This window comes from Gadus morhua, chromosome 9 (assembly GCF_902167405.1).
Source record: "Gadus morhua chromosome 9, gadMor3.0, whole genome shotgun sequence".
Taxonomy (NCBI): Eukaryota; Metazoa; Chordata; class Actinopteri; order Gadiformes; family Gadidae; genus Gadus; species Gadus morhua.
Window position 1 is genome coordinate 4698270 of NC_044056.1, and position 25409 is coordinate 4723678.

General features: G+C 46.7%; 1 protein-coding gene across 2 annotated transcripts; it reads right to left on the reverse strand.

The window, feature by feature from the left end:
• Window positions 1-1636: 1636 nt before the first annotated feature.
• sin3aa (SIN3 transcription regulator family member Aa) lies at window positions 1637-25220 on the reverse strand. Of its 2 annotated transcripts, none has more exons than XM_030366663.1 (21): window positions 25127-25220; window positions 20320-20551; window positions 19096-19272; window positions 18018-18124; window positions 16870-17209; window positions 16020-16268; window positions 15588-15740; window positions 15077-15232; window positions 14029-14118; window positions 13545-13663; window positions 12770-12983; window positions 12425-12541; window positions 11476-11714; window positions 10683-10866; window positions 9060-9711; window positions 8476-8645; window positions 7707-7880; window positions 7118-7210; window positions 6284-6378; window positions 5609-5801; window positions 1637-4775 (listed from the first exon to the last, which is right to left on the reverse strand). In XM_030366663.1, exons 1-21 carry the CDS (start codon window positions 25195-25197, stop codon window positions 4545-4547), a joined length of 4056 nt encoding a protein of 1351 aa, XP_030222523.1. In that variant the 5' UTR covers window positions 25198-25220; the 3' UTR covers window positions 1637-4544. The 2 variants fall into 2 exon arrangements, with proteins under 2 accessions (XP_030222523.1, XP_030222525.1); XM_030366665.1 differs by lacking the exon at window positions 25127-25220 and adding an exon at window positions 23185-23405.
• Between the last annotated feature and the right edge of the window lie 189 nt (window positions 25221-25409).

The following is a 25409-nucleotide window of genomic DNA, read 5'->3' on the forward strand; positions in this document are numbered from 1 at the left end:
GCATGCTTTTTCAATAATATTACAAACAAAACAGAGCAGGATTGTACGCGCTTGGCACATTTTGTGAGATAATGGGTCTGCGTTGTTTACGTCTGTGGGTGCCAACGGGTGCCGTGCCAAAAGGCGCCGCTTTTCAGAGTTAACCAAGAGACACATCCATCCGAGAGACGTTGAAAAGTAAGGGGCCGTGTGCCAAGAGCAATCACGCAGAACAGCTTTGGGGAAAAAAGTAGGTACCTAAACTTGACCCACCTCCCCGCTCCCTTGGCCCCTTGTTCTTTTGCACGGGACCTCATTACCACGGGGAGCAGGGGCCGCTAGCCTTCACGTGTCGATTTGGGCCCTGGCCGAGGACTTCAACGCCAAGTTGGAGAGAGGGAGGCTGGACCGGGGTTCTGAGATGGCGGGTGAGGGTTATTGCGATTCAGTCTCTCACCTGTCTGGCCTCATTGAAGGTTTGAAGGCCGCCGACCACCCATTGAGGCTTTAGAGAGCCAGTCTGTCTATTCACATCCGTCAGAGGGGCCCCCAGGGCAGGCCTCCAGAGTTCAGGGCCAATTAACTCTCACATCATGAGGTTCTTTTTTTTTTTTTTTTTTTTTACAATCTCGGCTCTTTCATATGAAACCTTACCAGTGTACAAATAATGAATAAACCATTTACATGTTGATATCACAGCCCCGTTTGAACAGTAGGAATGTGAATATGCTTTTGTGGCCTTTTTATATCCCAAAGAGCTGTTGAATCATTAATCATTATATAATAGTCCTACTGATATAGCCTGTCCTAAAGTTATACCGATATGACACTTTTTATATAGAATTAAATAGAGTAGGCTTATATGGCCCTGTAATTATTAGAATTTCGCGGTCGAGACTAGTTATCCAAATTATGTTTACACCGATCAACATCAGCAACAATGCCGAAAATATTCACCATTTTGCCATTATTGACTGACTGTTGGCTAGTTGTAGGCTGACCTGGTATACCGTTATTTGGACACCAACGTTGAAGCCGAACATGGGCCCGTCCTCATCGACCTCAAGGCCAGTCAAGGGGCCTCTTGTATTCGTCCACGTCGTAGTTGAATTCCAGGGATAATTGTGTTCATCATGTTAAGTTTCGTTGCTCACCGGTAACAGACTTTCAGGAGGCAAGAGGATTAGCAAGAAAATATCACAAAGCAATGTCAAAGCAATTGATCAAATGTAGGCTACAATTGCTATTAAATCCGTTATCTTTTGACGTTTGACTTAATTATATGGTTCTTCACATGAATAAATACGGAAGAAAATAGCCTTTTCCGCAGTTTGTGATGCATTTCCATCACGAGTATACCTATGCCCTAACTGGTTTTCAATAGTCAACCGACTACTCCCTCTACTGGACACTAAGGGAATATATAAAATAATTTATCAACACTGAAAGAACTGTGAGTACTATTGATTCCTATGGTTGCTCTACCCTTTGTCCAGTCATTTTTTTTCCAAAGGTCGGTTTACATAACACTGTTCAATGACAAAATTTAATGATTTGCAAGTAGTTATGACTACACATACACATGTCAGTGAGTGGACATGTCCAACGTGTCATAGCTGTGTAACACATGCAAAATGAATAGTATTGAGTCTCCCTGTAGCATCATGTAAAAAGTCTGTTTATTATATACAACGTGAAAAGTTGTGACTGCACCATACACAAAGACAAAACCATGTGCATTGCATGGACTGAATAAAACCGCTCAATTATTATACACAAGACAACACACTCCAACAGCTGGAGTCTAAAAGACAGGCAACGAGAAACAAAACTCGAGGAACTACAAAAAAAAAAAAATACAATAAAAATACAAAATAAACTGTAGGCTACAAATAGTTTTATTATTACCTTAAATAATGTCTCAATAAACGCGCGAAAGACATGCTGTGTGACTTTTTCTATTATCAAAAATATGGAGATGGGATGTTTGATTTGTGTTCTCGGCATTAAGGAGTCTAATCGGAGGGAGGGGATAGGTTGGATGAACTTCCTGTTAACTGAACCTTTGGTTGAGCCACTTCCTGTAGCCAAGGGACCGGGTCACAGTGTTACAGGGGCAGTGAATATAATCAAACCAGTCCTCGTCAATCATGTCACAATCCGCAGAAAAACTAAAGAATATAAACACATGATGGGGGGGAAAAAAATAATAATAAGCAGAGGAAAATATAATATATATATTTATCAACAGTTATTTTATATATAAGACCTGGATACAATTCTACTTAAAAAAGTGTAACTAGAGAAATTAAAAAGGACAAAAAATTTGTGTGCGTGGATGTGTGCATGTGTGTATATGTGTTTGTGTGTGTGTTTAGAGGGGGGCCGTGGGATCATATCTTTGTAATAAACTCCCTTTGGTAAAAACTGTAATAAATGGTCTTGTATGTCAGCCTTCTTATACATACTACTTTTGCCATTTACCAGTAACATCCACAATAAGCATGGAAAGTATTACTAGCACAACAACACAAATCTGTCATAAAAAGTCTGAGAATATATACAAATTATTTACAATGTGGTTGGGCTGCCGGAAGGAGAGAGAGGTGTGTGTGTGTGTGTGTGTGTGTGTGTGTGTGTGTGTGTGTGTGTGTGTGTGTGTGTGTGTGTGTGTGTGTGTGTGTGTGTGTGTGTATCGAGAGAGAAATAGATAGAGAGCTAGAGAGAGCTGGTGTATTGGTGAGGGCCTTATGCCAGTGAGTTAAAACAAATGGAAGTTTGAGTACTGGGGCAGCCAGGATCCTTGATGTTATCTATAGATATATATACACACACACACACACACACACACACACACACACACACACACACACACACACACACACACACACACACACACACACACACACACACACACACACACACACACACTCACACACTCACACACACAAAACTCATACACTGGAATACATGTCAGTATCTGACATTCATGAGCGTTACAATTTTACAGTCTTATGTCACCAAACAGTGTTGCACGGGCTAATATACAACCATCTAGTAGTTTCCCTCTTGTTTATTTATTATTTGCATTCATTTGAATAAAACGCAACAGTACACATCCTACTCTTAACCCCACAATACTGTTTGGGACGCAGACGCTATAACTTGAATGCTGCTAGAACCGCAATAACATGCTCCTCTTATGGTAGCTACCAGGTCTCTCTCCCCCCTCGGTCTAATGTTAGCCGTCAGGTCTCTCTCTCTCCCCCTCTGTCAAATAGCAGGTACCAGGTCTCCCTCCCCATCTGTCTTATCGTAGCTTCCAGGTCTCTCTCCCTCATCTTTCTAATGGTAGCTACCAGGTCTCTCTCTCTCTGTCTGTCCAATAGCAGGTACTATGCCTCTCTCCCTCTATGTCTAATCACAGGAACTATGTCTATCTCTCCCTCTCGGTCTAATGGTAGGTAGGTATGGGTCTCCCTCTCTCTTGCGGTCTGTCTAATTGTAGGCAAGTACATGCGTCCCTCTCTCTCTGTGTTATGGCAGGTAGGTACATGTGTCTCTCTCTCTCTCTCTCTGTCTCTGTCTCTGTCTGTGTGATGGCCGGTAGGTACATGTGTCTCTCTCTCTCTCTCTGTCTGTGTGATGGCAGATAGGTACACGTGTCCTCTCTCTTTCGGCCTAATGGTAGGTACATGTCTCCCTCTCTCCTTGTCTTACAGCAGGTTACAATGTTTATCTGTCTCTGTCAAACAATTAACTACCAAGACTTTCTCTGTCTACTGCTAGGGGCCAAGTTTTGGCTGGGATTACTGGCCTCAAAAGACCACAAACTCTTTTGTACCAGTCTTGGATTGTCCCCAAGCGGCCATGCCTTCTGTCTGGGGGGTAAAAAGTTTGTTTGAGAAGTTGCTGTTCCTCGCTCTCCATAAGTGCACTTGACCACCTCACTGTTTTCCCAGGGTTATGAAGTATCACAGAAAAAAAAACTGCTGGATCGGTTTATTGTGTTTTTAGAAAAGGAGCTTTCTGTGGAAGAACAGGTCTGTTAAATAGTATAAAGCAGCTCCGGCGCAACGCGTCGCGTACAAAATAAAGGAATAAAGGCTTTTGCTTCCCTCTCTCTACAAAAAGCCCTTTTTTCTCAGAAGCGACCGGAAGCTCTTGGGAAAGTTTGGACTATGGCTAGGAGTGCTGGTAGAGCTCAGTGCAGAGACTGGCACGCGGAAAAAACATTATTTCTTTTTTGGTTGGCACCGCCAAAATAAAAGCCCTGCAAGAAAAAAACAGTGGGCCCAGCTGAAAAAGCTGGTCAAAAAACGTAATATTAATAATGACGTCGGTGATCCAGCCGCCCCAGGTATCAACCCCAATCGACAACACCAGCTATTTAGAAACCAGTTACAAAACCAGATCCAGAAGCCCCCCCCCTTCACACACACACACACACACACACACACACTTTTGAACCCCCACCCACCTTTTTTCCCCCCTCCTCTTTTAAAACCAAAAACAAACAAAAACAACACCACACTAGTGTCACCAGTTTGGGGCGGTCGCCACTGCTACGGCGCCGGACTGGGCGCGGGGTACTTGACGCGGTACTTGTTGACGTTCATGAAGTGCAGCACCTCCGGGTTGCGGCTGGTGACGCAGGGCAGGAACTCCTCGCGGTCCTCGCCCATCAGCCAGGCCCCCGTCTCCGTGGCCATGGCCGGCGTCACGTTCACCTTGGCCCACGCGTCCACCCACGCCTGGAAGCGGTTGTGCAGCCGCGTGCTCACCCGGTCGTGTGACTGCGGGCGGCGATTGGGGGGGGGGGGGGGGGGGAGAGAACAGCGTCATGTCATGTCATCGTTATCTCCGTCGCTTAACAGTCGTCATCGACATCATTGTCATCTTAAGGCTCGGTTATGATTCCACGTCGACGCAACGCAATGACCATGCGTAGACGCGTCGACACGGTCGTGAACCTGTTTCGGTTCTGCGTCGGGTTTTAGTGAGCGGACCAATCACAGGCCTTGCTGCTGCGTCGCCTCGCCACAAGGATGTAATGGGTCCGTAAGCACCTTGCGATGCGTCAACTAGGAACCAACACTCAGCCTTTAGTCATCATCACCCACATCCCCAACAGGATCAACACCGGGATAAATACAATGTTGGTACCAGGGCTGTGTGCTGGCAGGTCATATATAGTCACCCCTTCACTGTTGTTCTATCGTGAACAGGCGAGCGCAATAAAATACTGGTAAAGCAGCGATAACATACGCAACAACCAACATTTGAAAATCATGACTAGAAACTAAAAATATTGTAAAAAAGGATAATGTAAAATGAGTTCGGACTGGACTGGATAATATATAGTCGCCCGTTAAAATACTGATTTAACATTAAAATACTGGCAAATCAGCAATACCATCAGAAACATCCAATATTTGAAAATCATATATATTATATATACACAAAAAAATTGAAAGTATAAAAAGAGTGTATAAAGTAGAAAAGTATCAAATATATAATTTAAAATACGTTGGGACAGGTCGCTGCATCGGCCTGGATAAAACAATGCTACAAGCGTTGGAGGAGTGGCTGCTGGAGCGAGGGCGGCCGGTCGCTGGTGGTGCTGTACCTGCTGCGCGCGGAGCAGCGCCGTGCGGCGGTACATGTAGTCCTCCGACTTGAAGACGTACACCATCTTGTAGGAGTTGAGCTGGAACATGCAGGCCATCTTCTCCTTGTCCAGGGACTTCCTGGCCCCCTCTCCCGCCTCCTTGTCCAGCTGCTCCCGGCCCTGCTGGTACTTCCTGATCCGTCTCAGGTTCCTGGGGGCGGAGAAGTGAGGGGGGGGGGTCAGAGGTCAACATGGGTCGCGGTGATGGGAGTGTCGAGATTCACAGGGAATGTCAAATTGTAAGTACAATTTTTGATTTGATTTGATATACAGACAACGCCAAGGGATAGAAAACAACATGACGAAGTGCAAGCACTTATTTCCATCATGGACCCTAAGGTGTCGTGTGATTATGTTGGTCGGTTGTCATTTCACATGTGTATCCAAAACAACTTATAAGCGAGACACGAGATCAATCTCAAAAAAAGGACTTCTGCACAACCAAGTTAAAATAATAAAATAGAATAGAAAGTGTAGCCCTTTTCACTTTTTGCACAATATATGGATGAAGGTGACTCAGGCTGCACCATATAAATAAAATGTGTTTTTTAATGGGTAGCGGAGGATAGTTGGATGCTATTTTATGGATTATCGGATACTAAGGTGGGGGGGGGGGAGTGAAAGAAGTTGTACCTGGGCAGGAAGACGGGCTTCTGTGCCAGGTGCTCCCGTAGCTCCGCTGAGGTCGAGTCTGAGACCAGGTAGCGGCCCACGTAGTCCGACCAGCGCTGGGAATAGAAAGGAAGGGTTTAGATGACTTTAATCACACACACAGGAAACACACACACACACACACACACACACACATAAAGAATCACACCCACACACCCACACACACACACCCACACAAAGAAACAGACAGACAGACACTTCCAGAGAAGTGGCTCTACTGAAGCCTGTGGTTTACCAGTCAGAGTAAGAGACAACACTTAAGTCAGAGAATAGATGGCTGTGTCTACCACATTCTATAAGTACATAAATAAGAGGGAAACGGTTGAAAATGTTGCACTTCTATTGAGATCACCAACTCCATTTCGTTGTCCCTGTACTCTGTACTATGCACAATGACCATAAAGTTCAATCTGAATCTGAAATACAGCACAGGCTTTTGTGGATGTTCACAATTCCCTGTGGCGGCAACGAGTGCTCTGTGCGACTCTAGGGCCCAATCCCATTTCTACCCCTTACCCCTTCCCCCTCCCCCTTGTTTTGAAGGGGTAAGGGAAAGGGGTAAGGGGAAGGGTGACTTTAATCACGGGGAAGGCGTGGGGAAATGGGATTGGGCCTTAAGCCCAATCCCATTTCTACCCCTTACCCCCTCCCCTTACCCCTTCAAAACAAGGGGGAGGGGTAAGGGATAGAAATGGGATTGGGCCTAGAGCTCCTTGCCGGACACGGCTCGCTGTGCATGTATTTCCAGATGGTGTTGGGCGTGGTTTAGAGGGGGGGGGGGGGTGGGACTCTCACCCCCGCATCCATGGGTTCATCGGAGTTGTCCTCCTCCGAGTCCAGCAGCTCCACGGTGAGCTGGACCGGACCCCGGTTCCGCAGGAACGTCAGCTGGGAGGAGAGGAGGAAGAGAGAGGGGCAGAGTTAGAGATGGGCTTCCAATTCTGCCTTACTGAGAAAATTACCGTTTCTTATCATGGAACTACTTGTAAGAAGTTGCTTCTGCTTGCTATGTAGTCGTTTATTGGGTGCCCATCCTACTTTATTTTTTAATATCATTATTGAGGTCAGACATCTATAGATCGGCTAAAAGCAATACCCTAACCACTAGACAATCCTGCCGGTCTCTCAATCCATCGCACAAAGTGGATTGTGGTACTCTCAAATGTAAGCAAAAGCTGTGGTTTTAAGCATTATAAAACTCCTCATAATGCTTCTAACTCGGCCTTGAGGTATCAGACTACTACTTCTATGTAGTCATTTAGCAGATGCCTTCATCCAAAGTGACTCCGGGGAGTTGAGGTACAACTCGACCGATCGGAGCTACGAAAAAGACTCCCGTGGGCCTCGGTCAGACCAGGGGCTGGCCTGCGGGCTCTCCCCCCACCTTGAAGCAGTTCTCGTCGGACATGAGCTGCTCGGCCTTGCGCTGGTACAGGGCCTCGACCGAGCTGCTGGCGGCCTGCGCGGTCGAGGGCCCCCCCGTGGCCCCGCCGGTGCTCTCGGCCAGGTAGAGGTCCGTCACGTGGACGCAGATGTCATCGCTCACGAGGTGCTGGAGCTGTCGGCGGGAGGGAGGGAGATAAAAGGGAGAGAGTCAATGCGAGGATGCCACCAGTGTAAAAATCATCTTCTTCTTATAGTTTATTTGTCTGCAGCGACCTACACCACGCATCTCAATAAAACAAATAGTGTTGCTGTTATTGATGCCTCAATGTTTGTATTTTTATGTGAGGGATGCTTTTGTAATAGCAAAATCTCCCCTGTGCTCTTTTGCTGATTTGTGATTATTTAGCGTTTGCTGTCTAGATCGCACTTGCCTGAGCAGTACCGTTATTATGGTGGAAGTTTAGAAATCATTCCAGAATTTAGAAAGCACATTGATACATCACATTATTTATTTTTTTATCTAACCTTTAATTAACCAGGTAAAAGTCTCATTGAGCTCAAAATCTCTTTTACAAGAGAGACCTGGCCAAGAGATGGGCATTACAGCTTGCAGACTCGCCTGATTCCTTGAACCCAGGCTAACCGTCTGCACTACCACAAATATAGATGCAGTATAAACGTCCTTGTTCTCAGCCTCATCAAAACAACCAACAACTCGACAGGGTGTTGGGAACCAGGGGGGGGGGGGGGGGGGGGGGCAGACGTACCTGGCGGACGATGCTCTGGATGAGCTTGTCCATGGTGAACGCGGTGTAGGCGTGGATGGTGAACATCTCCCTGAGTGAGTCCTCGTACTGCGAGGCCTCCATGTTCCCGTCCAGCAGGTTGCGCACCATCTCCAGGAACGCCGAGTAGTAGTCCTCCACCTCGATGTCCACTGAAGAGACGAGGAGACAGGGGAGGGTTGCACTTAAGAGTCACGCTTTGGACCAGCCCTTTTGGTTCTTCCTGTGTTTCAGGGTCAATAAAATGACCCCAAGAATAAGAAGTTTAAAGAAGGTGCTTTGGGGATCAAAAACAAATAAAAGAAATAAAAACTCAGATTTAAGTAAGTCATTGATGATGTTATTTTTTAGTTTCTACCTAGGTTGCTCCTTTACGTCTCTGTGTAAGCTTACACATGACCCAATGTCAGTGTCTGTACCTGGACAGGAACGTCGAGCATTAACAAGAAATTCGGAGGGGGGGGAAAACCGCAAGTAAACACCAAACTCAAACGGAAGTGATAGCGCCGTCCCTGGTCGAACCCGTTACTACACCCCCGGTCCCCGCAGTCAGCAGCTCTACTCACTGGGCTCCTTCAGCCGCAGCTGGACGGCCGGGTTGTCGTTCTTCTCCCTCTTGAGGCCCAGCACCTCGTGCTCCCAGTCCCTCTCCCGGAGCTCGTCCTGGATCTGCCGCTCCGCCTGGCCGTAGAGCCGCAGCAGGCGGGCGCACAGCGTCTGGTGCAGCCGCAGGAAGATGTACCAGTTGTTGTTGACGAGGAAGAGGTGGTAGGCGTCCTCGCCCGTCGCCCGCAGCTTCTGGGCGGCCGTGCCCCCGAAGAGCAGCTTGGACTTGGTCGGGCTCCCCGCCGCCACCGCCGCGGCTGCCGCCGCCACCGCAGCAACGCCGTTGTGCTTCTTGGGCCGGGGCCCCTCCGCGGGGTCCCTCTCCCCTTCCCTCTCCTCGTCCTCCTCTTCGTCCGCCTCCTCGTCCTCGTCCTCCTCTTCCTCCTCGGCGTCCGAGAGCTCGCCGCGCTGGGCGAACAGCAGGTCGGGCAGGAAGTGGTGGATGACCTGCTTGATCTTGTACTTGTCCTCCTTCTGGATGCCCACCTGCCGCTTGACGTGGTGGATGATCAGGGCGGCGGCGTCCTCCAGGATCTGGGGGTCCTCGTAGGACAGGGTCAGCTGGGGGCCCGTGGGGGGCCCGGCGTTCTCCTCCGACGCCTGCTCCTGCCGCTGTGGGGGGGGGGGGGGGGGGGGGGGGGGGGGGCACGGCCGGGGGAACACACTCAGTATGGGTTTGGGTGTCAGGGTTGGTTTGGGTTTTTTTGACTGGTTACAGTCTTAAAGGGCTTCACAGGCCAAACTTTACGACACCCCTAAACTTAACTCGAATCCCATTAAAAGGGAAGAAAAGAAACTCAAGAAGAACGCAGAAGAGGCCTCCCTCCTTCCCGGGATGATTTATGAGCACCATAGGTGCCACATGGGCAGATCTAATGGTTGGGTATAATTACACTGTTTGCTAAAAAGTATATTAAATTAGTTCAAAATCCGCCTCCTGCCACTGAAAGAAGTGTTTTCCTGTTGAAGCTATCTATTTATTTTACATGGAAACAATTTAATTCAAAGTCAAAAATCAATAAAACTGTCCGAAAAGCTACATTTCTTATTAAACAATAAGCTGTGCGCGCCAAACCCAATTTGACGACACACAGCAAAAATACTCCACATAATATCAATAAGCAGGTTTCAATGAAGACACTTTTGTTTCCCGCCAGCTGGCAAGGTTCACACTGCTAAGGAGCGATTTGATTCAGACAATTGCTACGCTACCGGCACACTCTTGAGGAATCTGGCTAAACAAGTAGCGACTGCACCGCCAAACACTTTCTGTTTCCATTATTAAATTAAACGACATGGAGCAATGCATCATCATCACTAGAGGTGCCAAGACACCCGGATCAAAACAAACCATTCTAGCACGGCATAAAAGCATGTGATGGCCAACAGGTAGGCTGCAGACAGGGGCGTTCGAACCAACAACCTTACAGCGTTCAGAGAGACAAACAACCCAAAACCTCAGACCTTCCCGCCCGCCATCGTCATGACAAAAGCAACTCGCTCCCGACCCCCCCCCCCCCCCCCCCCTCCCCAGACACACCGGCACCACCCACAAGGAGGCGCTGTTTGGAAACGGCACTGACCTCGTCGTAGATGCTCTCGATCTCGTTCAGCAGGGTCTTGGAGCGCAGCACCTTGGTGTCGTTCTGCTTGAAGTTGATGCCCTGGTGGTCGAGAGACTTGAGGTAGTACTTCTCGTTCTGCTCCCTCCAGATCTTGTTGAAGCCCCGCTGGGCTTCCCGCCACTCCTCCTCCTTGATCTTTAACCTGGGAGAGGAGACGGAGAGTTAGAGGTATGTACAATGTGTTTGTGGATTCAATAAATGACCAAATAGGAAGGATAATAATTATAATAATGATAATAATTATAAGTAGTAAAGTATAGTATTGTTAAAAAAAGAAGCGATAAGTAAATGCATTAAATGTAAATAGATATTAATAGATGAAGTCATAAGTAAATGCATTAAATTTAAATAGAAATGAATAAATTAAGTAATAAATAAATGCATGAAATGCAAATAGAAAATAATAAATCAATAATTCTCTCATATTGGTTGGTTAACACTTAAAGGAACAATCGTACACACTGTAGAAAAGGAAAGAGGACAGGCAGACATGCCTAATCCAGATACCCTATAAACACTGGGGAATACTGCTTTGTAAACTCAATTGTAAAAGGCAGTTTATCAAATCTAATTGCTCGTGTTCAACGGACAAAGCCGACCAACCATCTGTCCCCTGTCCTGTTTTTATGGCACTGGGTTTAACACTTCCCCATTAAAAGGAAACACTTTCAACCCAACTAGACAGTGCCCCCGGAGCCTCAGCCTGCAATACGTTCTCCTGCCACCAGGGGGCGGGAGGATGGACACCCACCTCTTGAGGATGATGGGCACCGACATGGCGGGGTTCTTCCTGATGCCGTCCAGGATGTCAGCGGCCTTGTCCCCGTATATCCTCTGGATGGCCTTGCGGTGGACCACCTCCGACGTGCCCCCCAGGGTGTTGTCCAGACGGTACTTGGCCTGCTCCTCGGCGGACATGCGCGACAGCCTCCGCTGCACCAGCTCCAGCACGCGGATGGTGGCCAGGTTGGTCTCCAGCACCACGTCCAGCTGGCGGAGCGACCGGGGACACCATCAGGTTAGGGGGGCGGGCTATTGCGCTGTTCACCGATCGGCCGACTGGTAAGGACTGATCTTAGCCTGGGTATACCCATGCTGCCTTTGCGCGCGGTTTCGTTTCGCGCTGCGAGGGCAGCCTGGATTCCATGGATGCGATTTTGCGCCTGAGATTGGAGAACCAATCACAGAACGGGGAGGGACGGCAAGACGATGACGACGCCTACGCGACACACCCATCGTCTCGCTTCTTCCTCATCGCTCTTCTGTCGCTCTACATACGTCATCTGGTATAATTGATACGATTGGCTATGAGTACAGACTCATATGATAAGACATTCGCAGCGCCCAATAAACGGCTCCGGGCGATCGTAAACCACGCCTCAAATACGAGAAAATGAATGTGTGGTCCCAGTGACCTCATCTCAATGTAGATTGAGATGAGGTCTGGCGTTAGCCAGGCCAGACTACTCTGGGACATAGTTATAAAGGCTAGTCCCTGTTTTGATCAGGTTTTACTAAGGAATTATATATCTATCTGTTATCCGACAGTTTAGGGAACGACTAGTGGAAGAAAAAAAAAATACAGTGCCTCAAAATCTATCAAAATGGAGCCCGTTACAATGTAAGAGGCATATATACATATTGTCATTTGAAGGTGCCTTGATGTCCCAATCACAATGACAGCCCTCTGAAGCTCTCACCTCGAAGCGCTCGTCCTCACAGCGGTAGATGTGCTCCTCGTACTGGGTCTTCTTGGAGCTCACGAACGTCGAGTCCTCGGACCAGGACGGGAAGGACACCCAGGTGTCATTCAGAACCTGGAGACACACACACAGACACACACACGCGTTGACACGTCTCCCAAACGTGAAGATCCATTCATTATTGAAATCAAAATGGTGAGCTGGGTTGTGGCGTTTGGACGGGATTAATGTACACCCCCTGCCTCATCCCCCTTAGCTTATCTGCCCACTAGCTGGGCAGGACTAAGTGGAGACGCTGTCCCAGCGCTAGGTCAACCAGGGCCCAGTGGGCCCGGTACCCACCTCCTTGCAGAGAGGCGTGCGGCCGGTACACTTGGGCTGGGTGTAGCTCTCGGGAAGGGCCCGGTAGCTGGAGCCCAGCCGCTTGCAGGAAGCATAGTCTATCTCCATGGCGATGCCCTCTGTGGCCCGCTCCTTGGGGTAGCTCTCGATGTGGGACGACATCTCGCGGTATCCCAGGAAGTTCTTGAACCAGTTGAACAGCTCCGGGAATTTTCTACGGGACGGGTGGGGATTCGACTTTAAATACACGATTGCTTGAAATGTTTCGTTGTTTTCTGGGTGATTTGTTAAGTTTGTGGGTTTCAATTGTTGCAATTCTATAGTTGGTCCATGTGCTGATTGTCAGGTTTATTATGAAATTTAAAATAAAGTACATAATATACAAATGTATGGCTTGATGAGCATAATGGAGCTATAATTTAACTTAACTAAACTATATAAATCCGTCAATACGCACCTAACATCACTGTAATGGCTTGGATTATAACAGCTAAATTGGCCAAGTGAAAGTGAAAGTCAGCTTTATTGTCAATTGCAAAAGATGTGCAAGACAAATAAAGGAATCGAAATACGTTGATCTCCGACCCATTGCGCAATAAGGAGAAATGTATAATCATAAAATGAGATAAAAAATAAATAAAAATTGAATAAGTAATATTTAAAATAAAAAATTCCAAACAGTGCAAAGACAATTGTAAAGACAAAATAGTATAGACACAATAACGTAAAAAATAAATAAAGTAAATGGATAATCAAGATTGAAATGTGAACTCACCCCAGGAAGGGAAGCACCAGCTGGACCAGCTCAGCCCTGGAGATCACCTCCTGGTTGAAGAGGACCAGGCAACGCAGGAAGTTGTCGTACACCTCTGCACTACGCAAGGCCTTACGGACCTACAACAACGGAGATGGGGGGGGGGGGGTCATGACCAAATAACAACAAATGAGTGCGTGCATCGTTTACGCTAGAAGAGAGATTCACCGTTCCGCTTTTGAGAACCCATTTGTAGGTGTTTTTGGTGTGGACGTTTAAGGAATGGTCTCACAATATAAAGGGGTTCAATGGGGGGTTACGGTTGATCAACAAGGTCATCACCGATACTAGGATCCAACATAGAATATACCCCCCCCCCCCCCCCAAGTTCAGAGATCTGTAGCCAAGTTTACGTACGATTTTCAAGAATTTACTCTGCTTTGACTTTCTCAGGCCCACTTGCAAGTCGCTTTGGATAAACAAGTGTGCTGAATGTTGTACACACCTTCTCGAAGAACAGAGATTCTGTGCCAGCTCCATGCTTGCTTGACTCTGCCGTGGAGGAATCTTTCAGATTGAGTAACTTGTGCTTTGGCTGCAACAGTGAATGGAAAATAGGGGAGACAAGAGCGCATTGTTTTACAAGATGCACTGAAAATATCCCAAGCCCTATCCAGAGATTATAACATTATAATATTATAGGATTAGCATATGCAGGAATCACATGTTTAGCATTTTTCATTCACAAAAGCATTTCAAAGTACTCTCCACCATAGTAAAAACAATACATATTAAATAAAGATGTCAGCAGAATGCATCCCCCAGGATGTATTCGCTGCTGCTAAAGCGTCAGTGTTAAGTAACACAGAAAGTAAACACTCCTGTGCATCCTTCTGCACTGTAATCACGCACAACGAAAACCTATGCAGTGACACGCACATTTCCCTTCTGGGATCAAAAAGGAATAACTTATCAAGGCATAATATGGGATGTTCAATTGAGAGATTCTAACTTATTGACAGCAGGAAATGGATCATATCTTTCGGGCGCAAAAATTATGACAATAACAAAAAACATACATTAACTCTGATCGACACCCTGCTTGACATTATACAACTCTCATAGTCTTGGCAGCATATCTCAGTAGATCCTTCAACATAATCAAAAAAGCTCAGAGCGTATTAGAAGACACTGATGGTTCAGTTTGGATGACTGTTAGGGATGGGCGATTAATCTAATTCTGATCGCGATTTCTTTTTATTTCATGTTTTATAGAAAGGGCAGAACAGCTGGATACATATCTGTATATTATTTTAGATTGGAACATTTTCTTATTGACCATTTTGTGCATTTCTTTAAGGTGAATTTTCAAAGTTCTAAGTTACAACGTTTTTCTTGGGGGGAGAGACACGCTGAATAAACACAACATGTTTTCAAACTCAAAAACAATCGTTTGAATAATCGTGATTTCAAAATGGACAAAAATAATCGTGACTCTGATCACAATCGAGCCGCCCTGACGCCCGTTGAGGTTAAGGTTTCGCCCTGCACACCTTCACGGGGGCCGTGGTGGTGGCGGCCGGGTGCCGGCGGATCGGACAGCCGTTCTGGCTGGGCCGCTGCTTGTTGTTGAGCTGGAGCTTCTTGGCCGTGGCTCCGTGGTCGTTCCGAACCGACTCCGCCTTCTCCGCCGTGGTTTTACTCAAAAGCTGCAGAACGCGCGCACACACACACACACACACACACACACACACACACACACACACACACACACACACACACACACACACACACACACACACGGTTAGCCGTCAAGAGTCGGTCAGGACCTCAACGCAAGGGTTGTAGTAAGGAAGGCATAAGGACAGATTCTATACTCCGACATTACCCAAATACTTAAAATGGGACTTATTGGGACTTCAATGCTAAACATGTGGGACTTACCAGGTGTGAGTGTGGTCAGCCGTTACAAGCCGCTCGTAACGGCTGACCACACTCACACCTGGTGGTGTAATATGTCACCTTTAGGCCGATGTGACCCCTGCTGATTCTGGTCGAGCTTACCACAGAGCTGTTGGCGTCGGGGAGGAACTGGCCGAACTCCGACAGCAGGTCCTCCTGGTTCTTGAAGAGCCGGGCCACCTGGGCGTACACCTCCTGCTCCGTCAGGGCCGGCGTGTAGTTCCCCCCGGCCTCTTTGGCGTTCCGCTGCTCCTTCTGATCCACACACACACACACACACACAATAAAAACACAGTTACAGCGCCACTCGTAGTAGGTTTTACTTCTGATCAACACAGAATGAAAACAGTTACCGAACCACTTATAGTGAGTTTGAGAGGTCATTCAGTAACAGGCAGGGGGTTGGTTATCTTGCCCTTGTTAGCATCTGGGTAGGGGTAAGGTATCTATGGGCATTAGGGTTTAAACCCCATTAGGGTTTAAAGCCCCTCTGAGCGGCTACACGGCGAGTGTCACGCGAGTATCCGTACGGACCTGGTACGTGTGCAGGATCTCCAGGAAGGCCTTGTAGATGTCGGGCTGGCCCTGAAAGCGGTTCTTGATCTTGTTGACGTAGTTGATGGCGTGGTTGAACTCCACGGGCTGGTTGTTCTGCGCGGCCGGCCCGGCGGGCGTGGCGCCGGAGGGCGGGTGGAGCTGCAGGGGCGGCGAGCGCGGGGAGGTGTACACCGGGATGGACGGGTTGCTCTGGCCGCTCGGCGTCAGGACGGGAGACTGCTGCGTCTGGGGGGGGGGTCAGCGAGAGTTACGTTTCAGTGAAAGGCGGTGTGGGCTCTGGATTAGATTTAAGATGCACGTCATGGAAGACGGTAATAAAACGGTGCACATTTGTCACGCAAGAAACGATACTTGCACGGTAGATAAAGAACATGGATCTGGAAGTAAAATCTCAACGGTGCCATTGAAATGTCTAACCGCTGAAATAGAAATGAGTGAAGGGCTGGAAATGTTTTATAAGTGCATGTTCTGCCAAAAGTCAGGAACTAAAATAGATATTGCCCGTGTCATTTCTTTAAATGACCCATTTCCCCTGCCCACACTCACCAATCACTCAGATTTGCAATAATATGTTACACATGCGTAATATATACGTTACAATACGTGTCGAGGAGTCTAACTTCCTCCTAACAAGCCCCAGCCTTAGTTCCTCACGCCGACATCTAGGAAAACACAGAACACCAGAGCAGACCAACAAAACATAAAGATGTTCACGATCAACCCTCTCGCATAATAAAACACATAGTCTGCCGGACAACAGAACCGACGATAGCTAGAACCACGACCCGGACACTAGCGCCCGAGCGACAGGTGCTACGGTACCCACCTTGCTCATCTTGGCCGGGGAGGGCTGTGCCAGCAAAACCGGGGCGCTGGTGGTGGTGGCGGCGGCGGAGGCCGATGCGGCGGGGTTGGCGAGGGCCAGGAGCTGGGCGTGGAGAGGGGCCTGGGGCAGAGCGGGCGCCCCCGGCATGGGGATGTTCTGGACCGTGATGCCGTGCGGGGTGATGTGGTGGATCTGGCCCGGCGTGGTGACGTTCACCAGCTCGTTGTGCTGGACCTCGATCTTGTAGCCCGGCGGCAGGAAGGTGTTGAAGCCCATGATGAGGTCCGGGTGGCCCTTGAAGAGCTGCGACACCCGGCTGATGACCCCCGGGGTGTCGATGCTGTGGGGCGAGACCAAAGGGGTACACTGAGTATATATACTGAGTCTCGGGCCCCTGTGTTCCAGGGCCTGAGACAAGAGGTTCAGTCTCTGGTATTGATGGATAAAATTCTGGATTTGTCCAGAGATAACAAATTCGAAGAGGCCTGAATGGCGTGGTTGGGGTAGTTTAAAAATCATTAAAAGATTTAAAAAAACAAAAACATAATTCAGATAAAAAAGAATAAAAAATAAGTAGCTTCATGAAGCACATTTTAAATGCTCTGGTGTAATCCACAGGTTGGCAGAGTGGCTACGTGGCATCATGCTCCTCTTTAGGGTAATGAAGCGTATAAAATGGCCCTCATTTCGTTAGGAAAGAAATAAAGGAAAGGGACTCCAAACGCATCGCATCCAGTGCCTGAATTTGCGGTGGGAGCTTGTTAACATGTGGGCTTCCCCTGCCTTGCTCAATGCTTTGTCATCAGCCACTGGTGGGGGGTGGCCCCACTTCTGAGAACGGTGTCTCAACGTTTTCGCCCATTTCCCAACCACGACAACTCATGCTTAATTCTCCAAATCAATTCCACGTGTGACGTGCATCCACTTCCTTCAGGCTGCTCTCATGCTTCTCATAATAAACTAATCCCAAAGGTGTGTGCGTGCGTGCGTGTGTTCCACACAAGGTGACTACCCATGTTGATTTATCGGAAGAACCAGGTGCATTCTCTTGGGGGACACTAGTGGTAAATGAGCTTTGCCTTGACCGCATCACTGATTATCACTGATGATGTGCATCATTGGCCGACCTTCTGATACATGACACATACCTCTGAGACTTGAACTCCTTCATGATGTCCAGGAAGTCATTGTAGACTTGAGGGTGGTTGCCAAACTGCAGTTTGACCTGGTCCAAGTAGGACAGCGCATCTTCCACCTGGAGGAATAGACAAAAGTACATGTAAGAAAGTGAGCTTTCTGTTCACTTAACGTACATATACATTTTATTTATGTTTTTAGATTTGTATTTTTTCTATATCTTCAGTTTAATTTGATATCCTGTACCGTTTTCATATCTTGTATATCAGCACTAATACACAAGTTTGTTATATCATACTTGGCAATAAAAAGCTTTCCATTTCTCAACCTGTTAAATAAGTTTTACCAAGCATAAATACAAACAGAAACTGGCAGCTTAGGGTTGAACCATTAAGTCTGAAGCCATTACTGTTAGTGAAGATGTGTTATAATGCAAGTGATTGTAATTATGAACAGCACAATGAGTGAATACTAGGCCTGCTCGATTACGGAAATAAATCATAATCACGATTATTTTGGTCTTTAAAAAAAAAATCTCAAAAAAAAAACCTTTGTAACTCAGAACTTTGAAAAGTCCCCTTAAAAAAAAATACACAAAATGTTTAAATAGAACAATTTCAAATAAAAAGTTATGTATAAATATGTATCCAGATGTTCAGCAATTTCATATCAATCATTACAATTCATGTAATGAATAAAATAAATATACTTGTTTGACCCAAAACGCGAAATTGCGATCAAAATTAGATTAATTGCACAGCCCTAGTGATTATTGACAAAGTACTTTCCTCCAAGCCTAAATAAAATGTATCATCACATAAGCAGGCACCCACTTAGTTTCTAAAATTGCAGGCTGATGTGTGTATATAAAGTGTGAGACATGCCAGATAAAAAACCACCAGATGATTGTTTGAATTTGATGTGCGTGCAATGCCATCATCGTCCTCTTGCACGCTTCCCTCAAAGAGACGCACCAGGGGCCCCACCCATTGGCTCCACATCCAAACCCACACTCTCCGTAGATGTCCCGCTGAAATCCCAAACTCCTCGACAGGTTTCCGTGTTAACCGCAATGCGACCACGGCGTACCTTGAGCCTCTGGAACTGCTGTCCCTGGGCGGTGGCCTGGGGGGCGGGCGTGTGGCCGTGCATCCCGGCGGGCCCGTGGGCCTGTACCGCTGGGCTGTGGTGGTGTGCTGGCCCCCCATGGACGGCAGGGCTGGAGGTGTGCCCGTGGCCCGCGCTGTTCTGGGCCGCGTTGGGAACCTGGAGGAACAGGGGACGATATGAAGGCTTGGCAGTCCCTCCGGAAAAATGCGGCGTTTTTTTGTGATTGTTACGGCCAGAAATGCTTGATTATGCGGCACGTTTTCTTAAAAAACGCGATGAAATATGCGGCATATTTATGCAATTTCATGCGATGAAATTACGGGAACTTGCAAAAAATGTGGGAATTTGCGAGAAATGGCGGGAACTTGTGAAAATGCAGCTTTTCGATGACGTTCACGTCGCGTAATTACGTCACTTTATAACGTTCCAATGGCAACAGGGGGAAATGTGAAGTAAACGCAACATTTTTCAACTTTCTGCTAAGATATATGTGACTTTTTTTGCAACGAAAATGCGGGGATTATGACATCATGCAAGCCCCTCATATTTTGCGTGGAAATCTGCAATTTATGCGGGAAAAGTGCAGCATATTTGAAAAAGTGCGGCCACCGCATGAATATGCAGATTTTGGCTGATTATGCGTTGAATTATGCGATCGCATAATCACGTTTTTCTGGAGGGACTGGCTGGAGGTATAATTACAACCCATTATAATATATATATATAAAGTTTTTCTCAGGTCGTTAATGAGTTAGTAAGGGTCAGCCACTAGCTTAGGGATGCTTACAGGTAGGCAGTGGGACATTTCCATTCCCACACACTTACTCTATCCTACTCCCCATAGTTAACTTGCAAACAATAGTCCAGTAAAACAGTTTTAATACAACGTGGTTATGAAAACAGAGAGAAAAAAATATTTTTATTTTTTTTCCAGCGGCAGCGAATGACCGGTAGGTTGTTTTAATTTAAAAACGAGAGAATGCGGTCATCCTTGTACAGAATGAAGAGGTGCTGTACACAAACGTAATTATAGTTTGCATCAAAACTTTTTGTTTTTTTTAAGTTCATAAAATAATTTGGGTCGCACATAAATTGACAGGGTCGGTCGGAAACCGGATCCGAACAACATTTTATTTTAGCCCACATCCCTTCAACATCCCTTTGGGGTGGTGGGGTGGTGGGGGTCCATGCTGGAGGCTGTACCTGGTAAGCCTGAGGGCCGGCGTACTGGACGCCCGCCGTGGGCTGCATGCTGTCGGGTGCGGGCTCGTACACGGCCGGGGCGGGAGCCAGCACGCGGTGCTGGAAGGCCTCCGCGCTGCCCGGAAGCCGCCGCTGCGGCTGCTGCTGCTGCTGGTGCTGGGACGCAAACACAGTCTCCTGTTCCTCCACACACCGCTTCATTATGAACTCATGCTCCAGGGGGCTGAGGGACCTGGAGGATGACAACGCATTGCAAGGTTTGAGGATTTGAATTGAAGTCTCAGCTTTCCTACTTGTGTTTCTCAGATACTTTTACGTTCTCTTATATTGCACTGTTGGTGGAGCCCAAGACTAGAGAATTTCATTGCCAGCAACTGCTCTGTAGTTGCTGTGCATATGACAATAAGACCATCTTGAATCCTGAATGCAACGCTTTAACGTGCATGTTATGCATTTACAGTAGATGGACTTCATTAATAACTGGGGGATTTGTTGTTATGTTTTACAATTGGTATATTATTTGATCCTTCTCAAAGCAAAGCTTTGTTATGAGAACATATGCATGAAAGGAGACTGTATTTGTGTACTTTTTTATAATATATGTTCTTTTTTATAATATATTGCCAGTGGTGTAATCGAGCATGCTTTACTCTGTGCTGGACATCCTGGTTAGGCGAGGCACAATGGAAAGCTTAGAAAACAGTGTTTAAAACTAACATTATGCATCCCTGCCCATTCTAAGTGGGTATACTCATCATGCCTTCAGTGTGTCTTGAACAACCACACATAAAAGGTTGCCCATATTATATTGATATTTTAACGTATTTGTCTAAATGCATCCTTGACTGTAGATGGATTTATCAGTGAAGTTACCAACACAATAGATAAAAAACCGTGTTTAACACTAACATTATGCATTCCTTCCCATTTTAAGTGGGTATGCTGACATATTTTTACTGGAACATGTGCATCACATAGACTACAGTACTGTACACAGCCTAACAAACACATTATTGGTTTGTTTGCATTCAGAGACTCTGACCAGCTCTAAGAGCCATCAGGAACCGACAGACCAAGGACGGCTTTGACAGAAGAGGCGAAGCAGAGGCTGTCTGAATAGGTCTGCGACACCATCCTGGCTCACACCAAAGCGAGGTTCTCTTTCACTGGCCACCTTGTGAGTCCTACCGTAGTACAAGGATGTTTAAGGTACTGCCATTCATTTCCTGCTGATGCTCTGAATGCCACTGTGAAGGCATATCCCACGCTGAACAAGGCAAAGCTCAAGACAGAACTGTCTCTGATCTATGAGAATCCTGAATCAAGTGTGCAGCTTCAGTGTGCATATGTATGTAGTTCTCTGCAAACCTATGGTGGGACCATGCCTTCAGTGTGCATATTGTAGTTCTCTGCAAACCTATGGTTGCATCATGCCTTCAGTATGCATATTTGCATATTGTATGTAGTTCTCTGCAAACCTATGGTTGCATCATGCTTTCAGTGTGTCTTGAACAACCACACATAAAAGGTTGCACATATTATATTGATATTTTATCGTATTTGTCTATATGCATACTTGACTCAAAAACACACATAGAGACAGAGAGAGAATGATAACTTGTGTAATTCCCAATTATTGTTGATGCATTTGCAATTTAATCTTGCTGAATTCGGCAAATAAATTAAGTTTAAACCTAGTTCCCCGGCTCAATTTGTCTTTGTAAGGAAATGTCCTATTTTGTCTTTATTAGTCAGAATGCACTAGAATGTTTCATTTGTATGGGAAAATCACAAAAAAGTCTTCGGGGGGAGGATGCCCCCAGACCCCCCTACAGGGGTTTGGTTTACAAACTTTCAGCCCCCCCTAAAATAAAATTCACCAGCCGCCACTTTTCAAACCTTTGTAGAATCCATACACTGAAGGGAAACATACAATAAAGTTTTTTTCGCAATCCACCGTAGCCAATGAAATGTACCGACTACGTCACCGAGGCAAAAAGAAAAAAGAAAACAGGTGTTTTGTAAACGTGGGCATCTGCCATTCACAAATTGCTTCCCAACAAACCACCAACCACGGGGGAAATGAATGAATGACGACGATCCAGACAAAGTTGTTATGAAAAAAATAAATAAAAAATATATATAGAACCAGCCCTGAAGACGGCTAGTAACACAACCGCTCGCCCGACAGACGCTCTCGGTCATGTGCATCGAGGTGTACGGAGCCGTTAAGCCAGGCACTATCACAGCGGTTCAAACCCGTTCTGATAACCGACCGTGAATCGTTCTCGTCAGGTACTTTATAAACGCGTTATGTTGTGATGATAACGATGGCCAACTTGTTGGCTTCAGTGACCGTCCCCCTTTCGCTACGCGGCCTAGCAACGCAAGCACCGACCTCGAGTTCTCCACGCACCCGCCATTTAGAGCATGGCGCCGGTGCACAGAGCGCCGGGGTGCAGCTGTGCACCGAGGTCCTCTTTTATCGGGATCACAACTACGTCTTAGCATTGCTCATCTGGCTGAGAAAATAACACAGCGATCCACTCGCAGACTACTTAGTCGCCTCGGAGCAGGTTGTACCGCCGAGGGTTAGAAGCTCGCTAATGTAAACAACACGAGACTCCGGACACAATCCGGGCTACGAGCAAGGCACATGCGGCTAACCGTTAGCGATACGGTGGGCTGTCCAGCATATTCACAGCTGGGGCAACACGTAAAAGGCGCGTTTATAAACAACGCCATAGCATGGCTACGACTATGGTGGAGGGGTGAATGCCTCACTTCTTTGCCATTGCATTTTTAAAATCGTGGCATCGTTAGTTAGCCAAGTTAGCACGTTGAATGAATTTGACTGGAACTCACCACTCTCCTGAATAGCCAGCTGAAGTTGTTGGACGATTCCGTAACGTTCACTTACTGATGGGAAACCATCAAAGGGGACGCCGGAGGAGTACGCGAGCGTGATTTATGAGAAGTAAAATATTAACAGTTGATATTAACAATCTTGGAAGTGCTAAATTAAAATTCACCCCGAGAGGACAACAATCTCCGTTCGGTTGGCTCCTTGTGAAAGGCGTGGTCTCCGCGATTAACCCCGCCCCTTCTCTAATAGCATTGGCCATAGCTTCGGTTACCCCCCGCCCACTCTACGATGTCATTGGTCGGTACCTTAGATGAGCCGCAAGAAGGAGGTTCGAATACATTGGATTGTAGTCTTGAACTGTCAATCAGCAATTTATGCAGCGCTGCTATCACGCCCATTTCGACTTGAAGCGCGATAACGCCAGGATGACTTTAATCGGGGTCTAGTTTATATTTTGCAGCACAAGGAAGTGTTGTGTTCCATTTAAGTATCCACCATATCAATATAACAAATATGTGTACTACTGCGTAGCAAATACGTAGGGCAGGTGTCCCCCCCGCCCCCAACACACACACTTGTGCGTCCTCAGAACGATGCACACATACCTTCATTTTGCTAGAGAAATAAAAGTAGGTAGTGTTGTTGCCTATTTTTTTGTATGGCACATCGCCACAAATACACGAGTTAACTACTTCTTTCTTGCAAAAAAATAACACTACTTCCGCGAGTCGGTGTACACGTGATATTGTAGGAGGGATTTAAGTCCGCCTTTGCTTTCTTCGTCCCCCATTTCTGTACGCAACAGCCAATAGGCACATAGACGTCTCGATACAAAGCCACCAAAGGTTGTACTTCCAAAATAAAGCATCGCCCACGAGAGGCGGAGTTGAAACACTAGCCCGGGATTCCTTCTTCATCCGGGCAGACACATTCACATTCAACGGCGATCATTGCCCAGCACTATTTTCAAATTATTACGTTCTTATCACGTATGTCGCTTAAACGTTGGCTGCAACCGCATGCATCCGACCGGACCGTCTGGTCGACGCTCAATCCCTCCATTTGAAGAGGACATTTAAACGATGTGGGTGCCTCACGAGTATAGTGCATTAAGTGTTCAAAACAAATATGTTCGAGTCCAACGCAAAAAAAGGACACGCAATGCGGGGAGTGGAGAGAACATAACACTGGACTCAAACACGACTCGGGAGCCATTCGCCCCAGTGCCGTTAGGTCGTGTGTGTGTGTGGTCACGTATCGTTGACACAAATGATAGCGAAACAAAGGCGGATCCGTTGCGTAGAAGCGCTACACCGGGTTATTACGCCCTTCATTAACCCATTTGGACACGGCCAAGTGGCCTGGGCGTTCAGGATCGCATCTCCCCTAGGCAGCGCGGGCTCGATTCGGTTCGTCCTTTCTAAACAATGCCAAAGTCAAACGCAACGGGTTTGAAATTGTTTTTTAGAAATCGTGATTTTAATTTGATCGCGAAATTCGAAGGGTCCCGGTGCGCAGCTGTTTTTCCTGCTTTTAGGGGAAAGCACGGGTGGGCATTACAAATCCTATTCTTTGTTTACTTCAACATTGGGAGTAAAATGTCTAACCTGTCTCACAACAACTCCCTCCCCCTACCGCTCCGTTTGCCAACAAGCGATATGCACACTGCAGGCGAAGGCTTCGACTTCTACACATGAGGATTTCCCCCAACATTGGTGTTAAATGTCGTGTCTAGATTGTTCAAACAATCCAATTCCCCGTCTTGATTCGACTGTTAAACACGCTATGCTTAAGCGATCATTGCCACTGAACGCATTTTTAAATTCGTTCTGGTGGACACCAAACGCTACACTGGATAACCATTTCCTATCGAAACGAAGGCAATTTGCGGTGAATGATAATTACTATTTATTTAGTTTTGTTTAAACAGCTGTTACATACCCAGGAAAAGACTTCTTACTCCGGATTCGTGTTTGTAACAAAATAGTTGGAGACGCCCCCTCCGCTGGCATTGGCACGTACTACAAAATACGTCATTTGGTTTTGAATATCGCCCGCTAAAACGGGACTAGCGTCAGGACATTGTTCAATGATTCTCTTCATAAATATACTTTTTATTCAATCCAAAGTTTTTCATTTTGACATACGTTTGCACTGACTGTTTAGAAATGCACAGAATAGTAACCATGCATAACTTATCTTCTGAAAGAGTTAAGACATTTAT

What these genes read in the sequence shown, in the direction of transcription:
- sin3aa (XM_030366663.1), bottom strand. Translation starts at nt 25,197, where the DNA reads ATGCCAGCGGAGGGGGCGTCTCCAACTATTTTGTTACAAACACGAATC. An exon ending in AGTAAGAAGTCTTTTCCTGG is followed by an intron (nt 20,552 to 25,126) that starts GTATGTAACAGC and finishes GTCATCCTCCAG; the next exon opens with GTCCCTCAGCCCCCTGGAGC. An exon ending in CCACCACGGCCCCCGTGAAG is followed by an intron (nt 14,119 to 15,076) that starts GTGTGCAGGGCG and finishes TCACTGTTGCAG; the next exon opens with CCAAAGCACAAGTTACTCAA.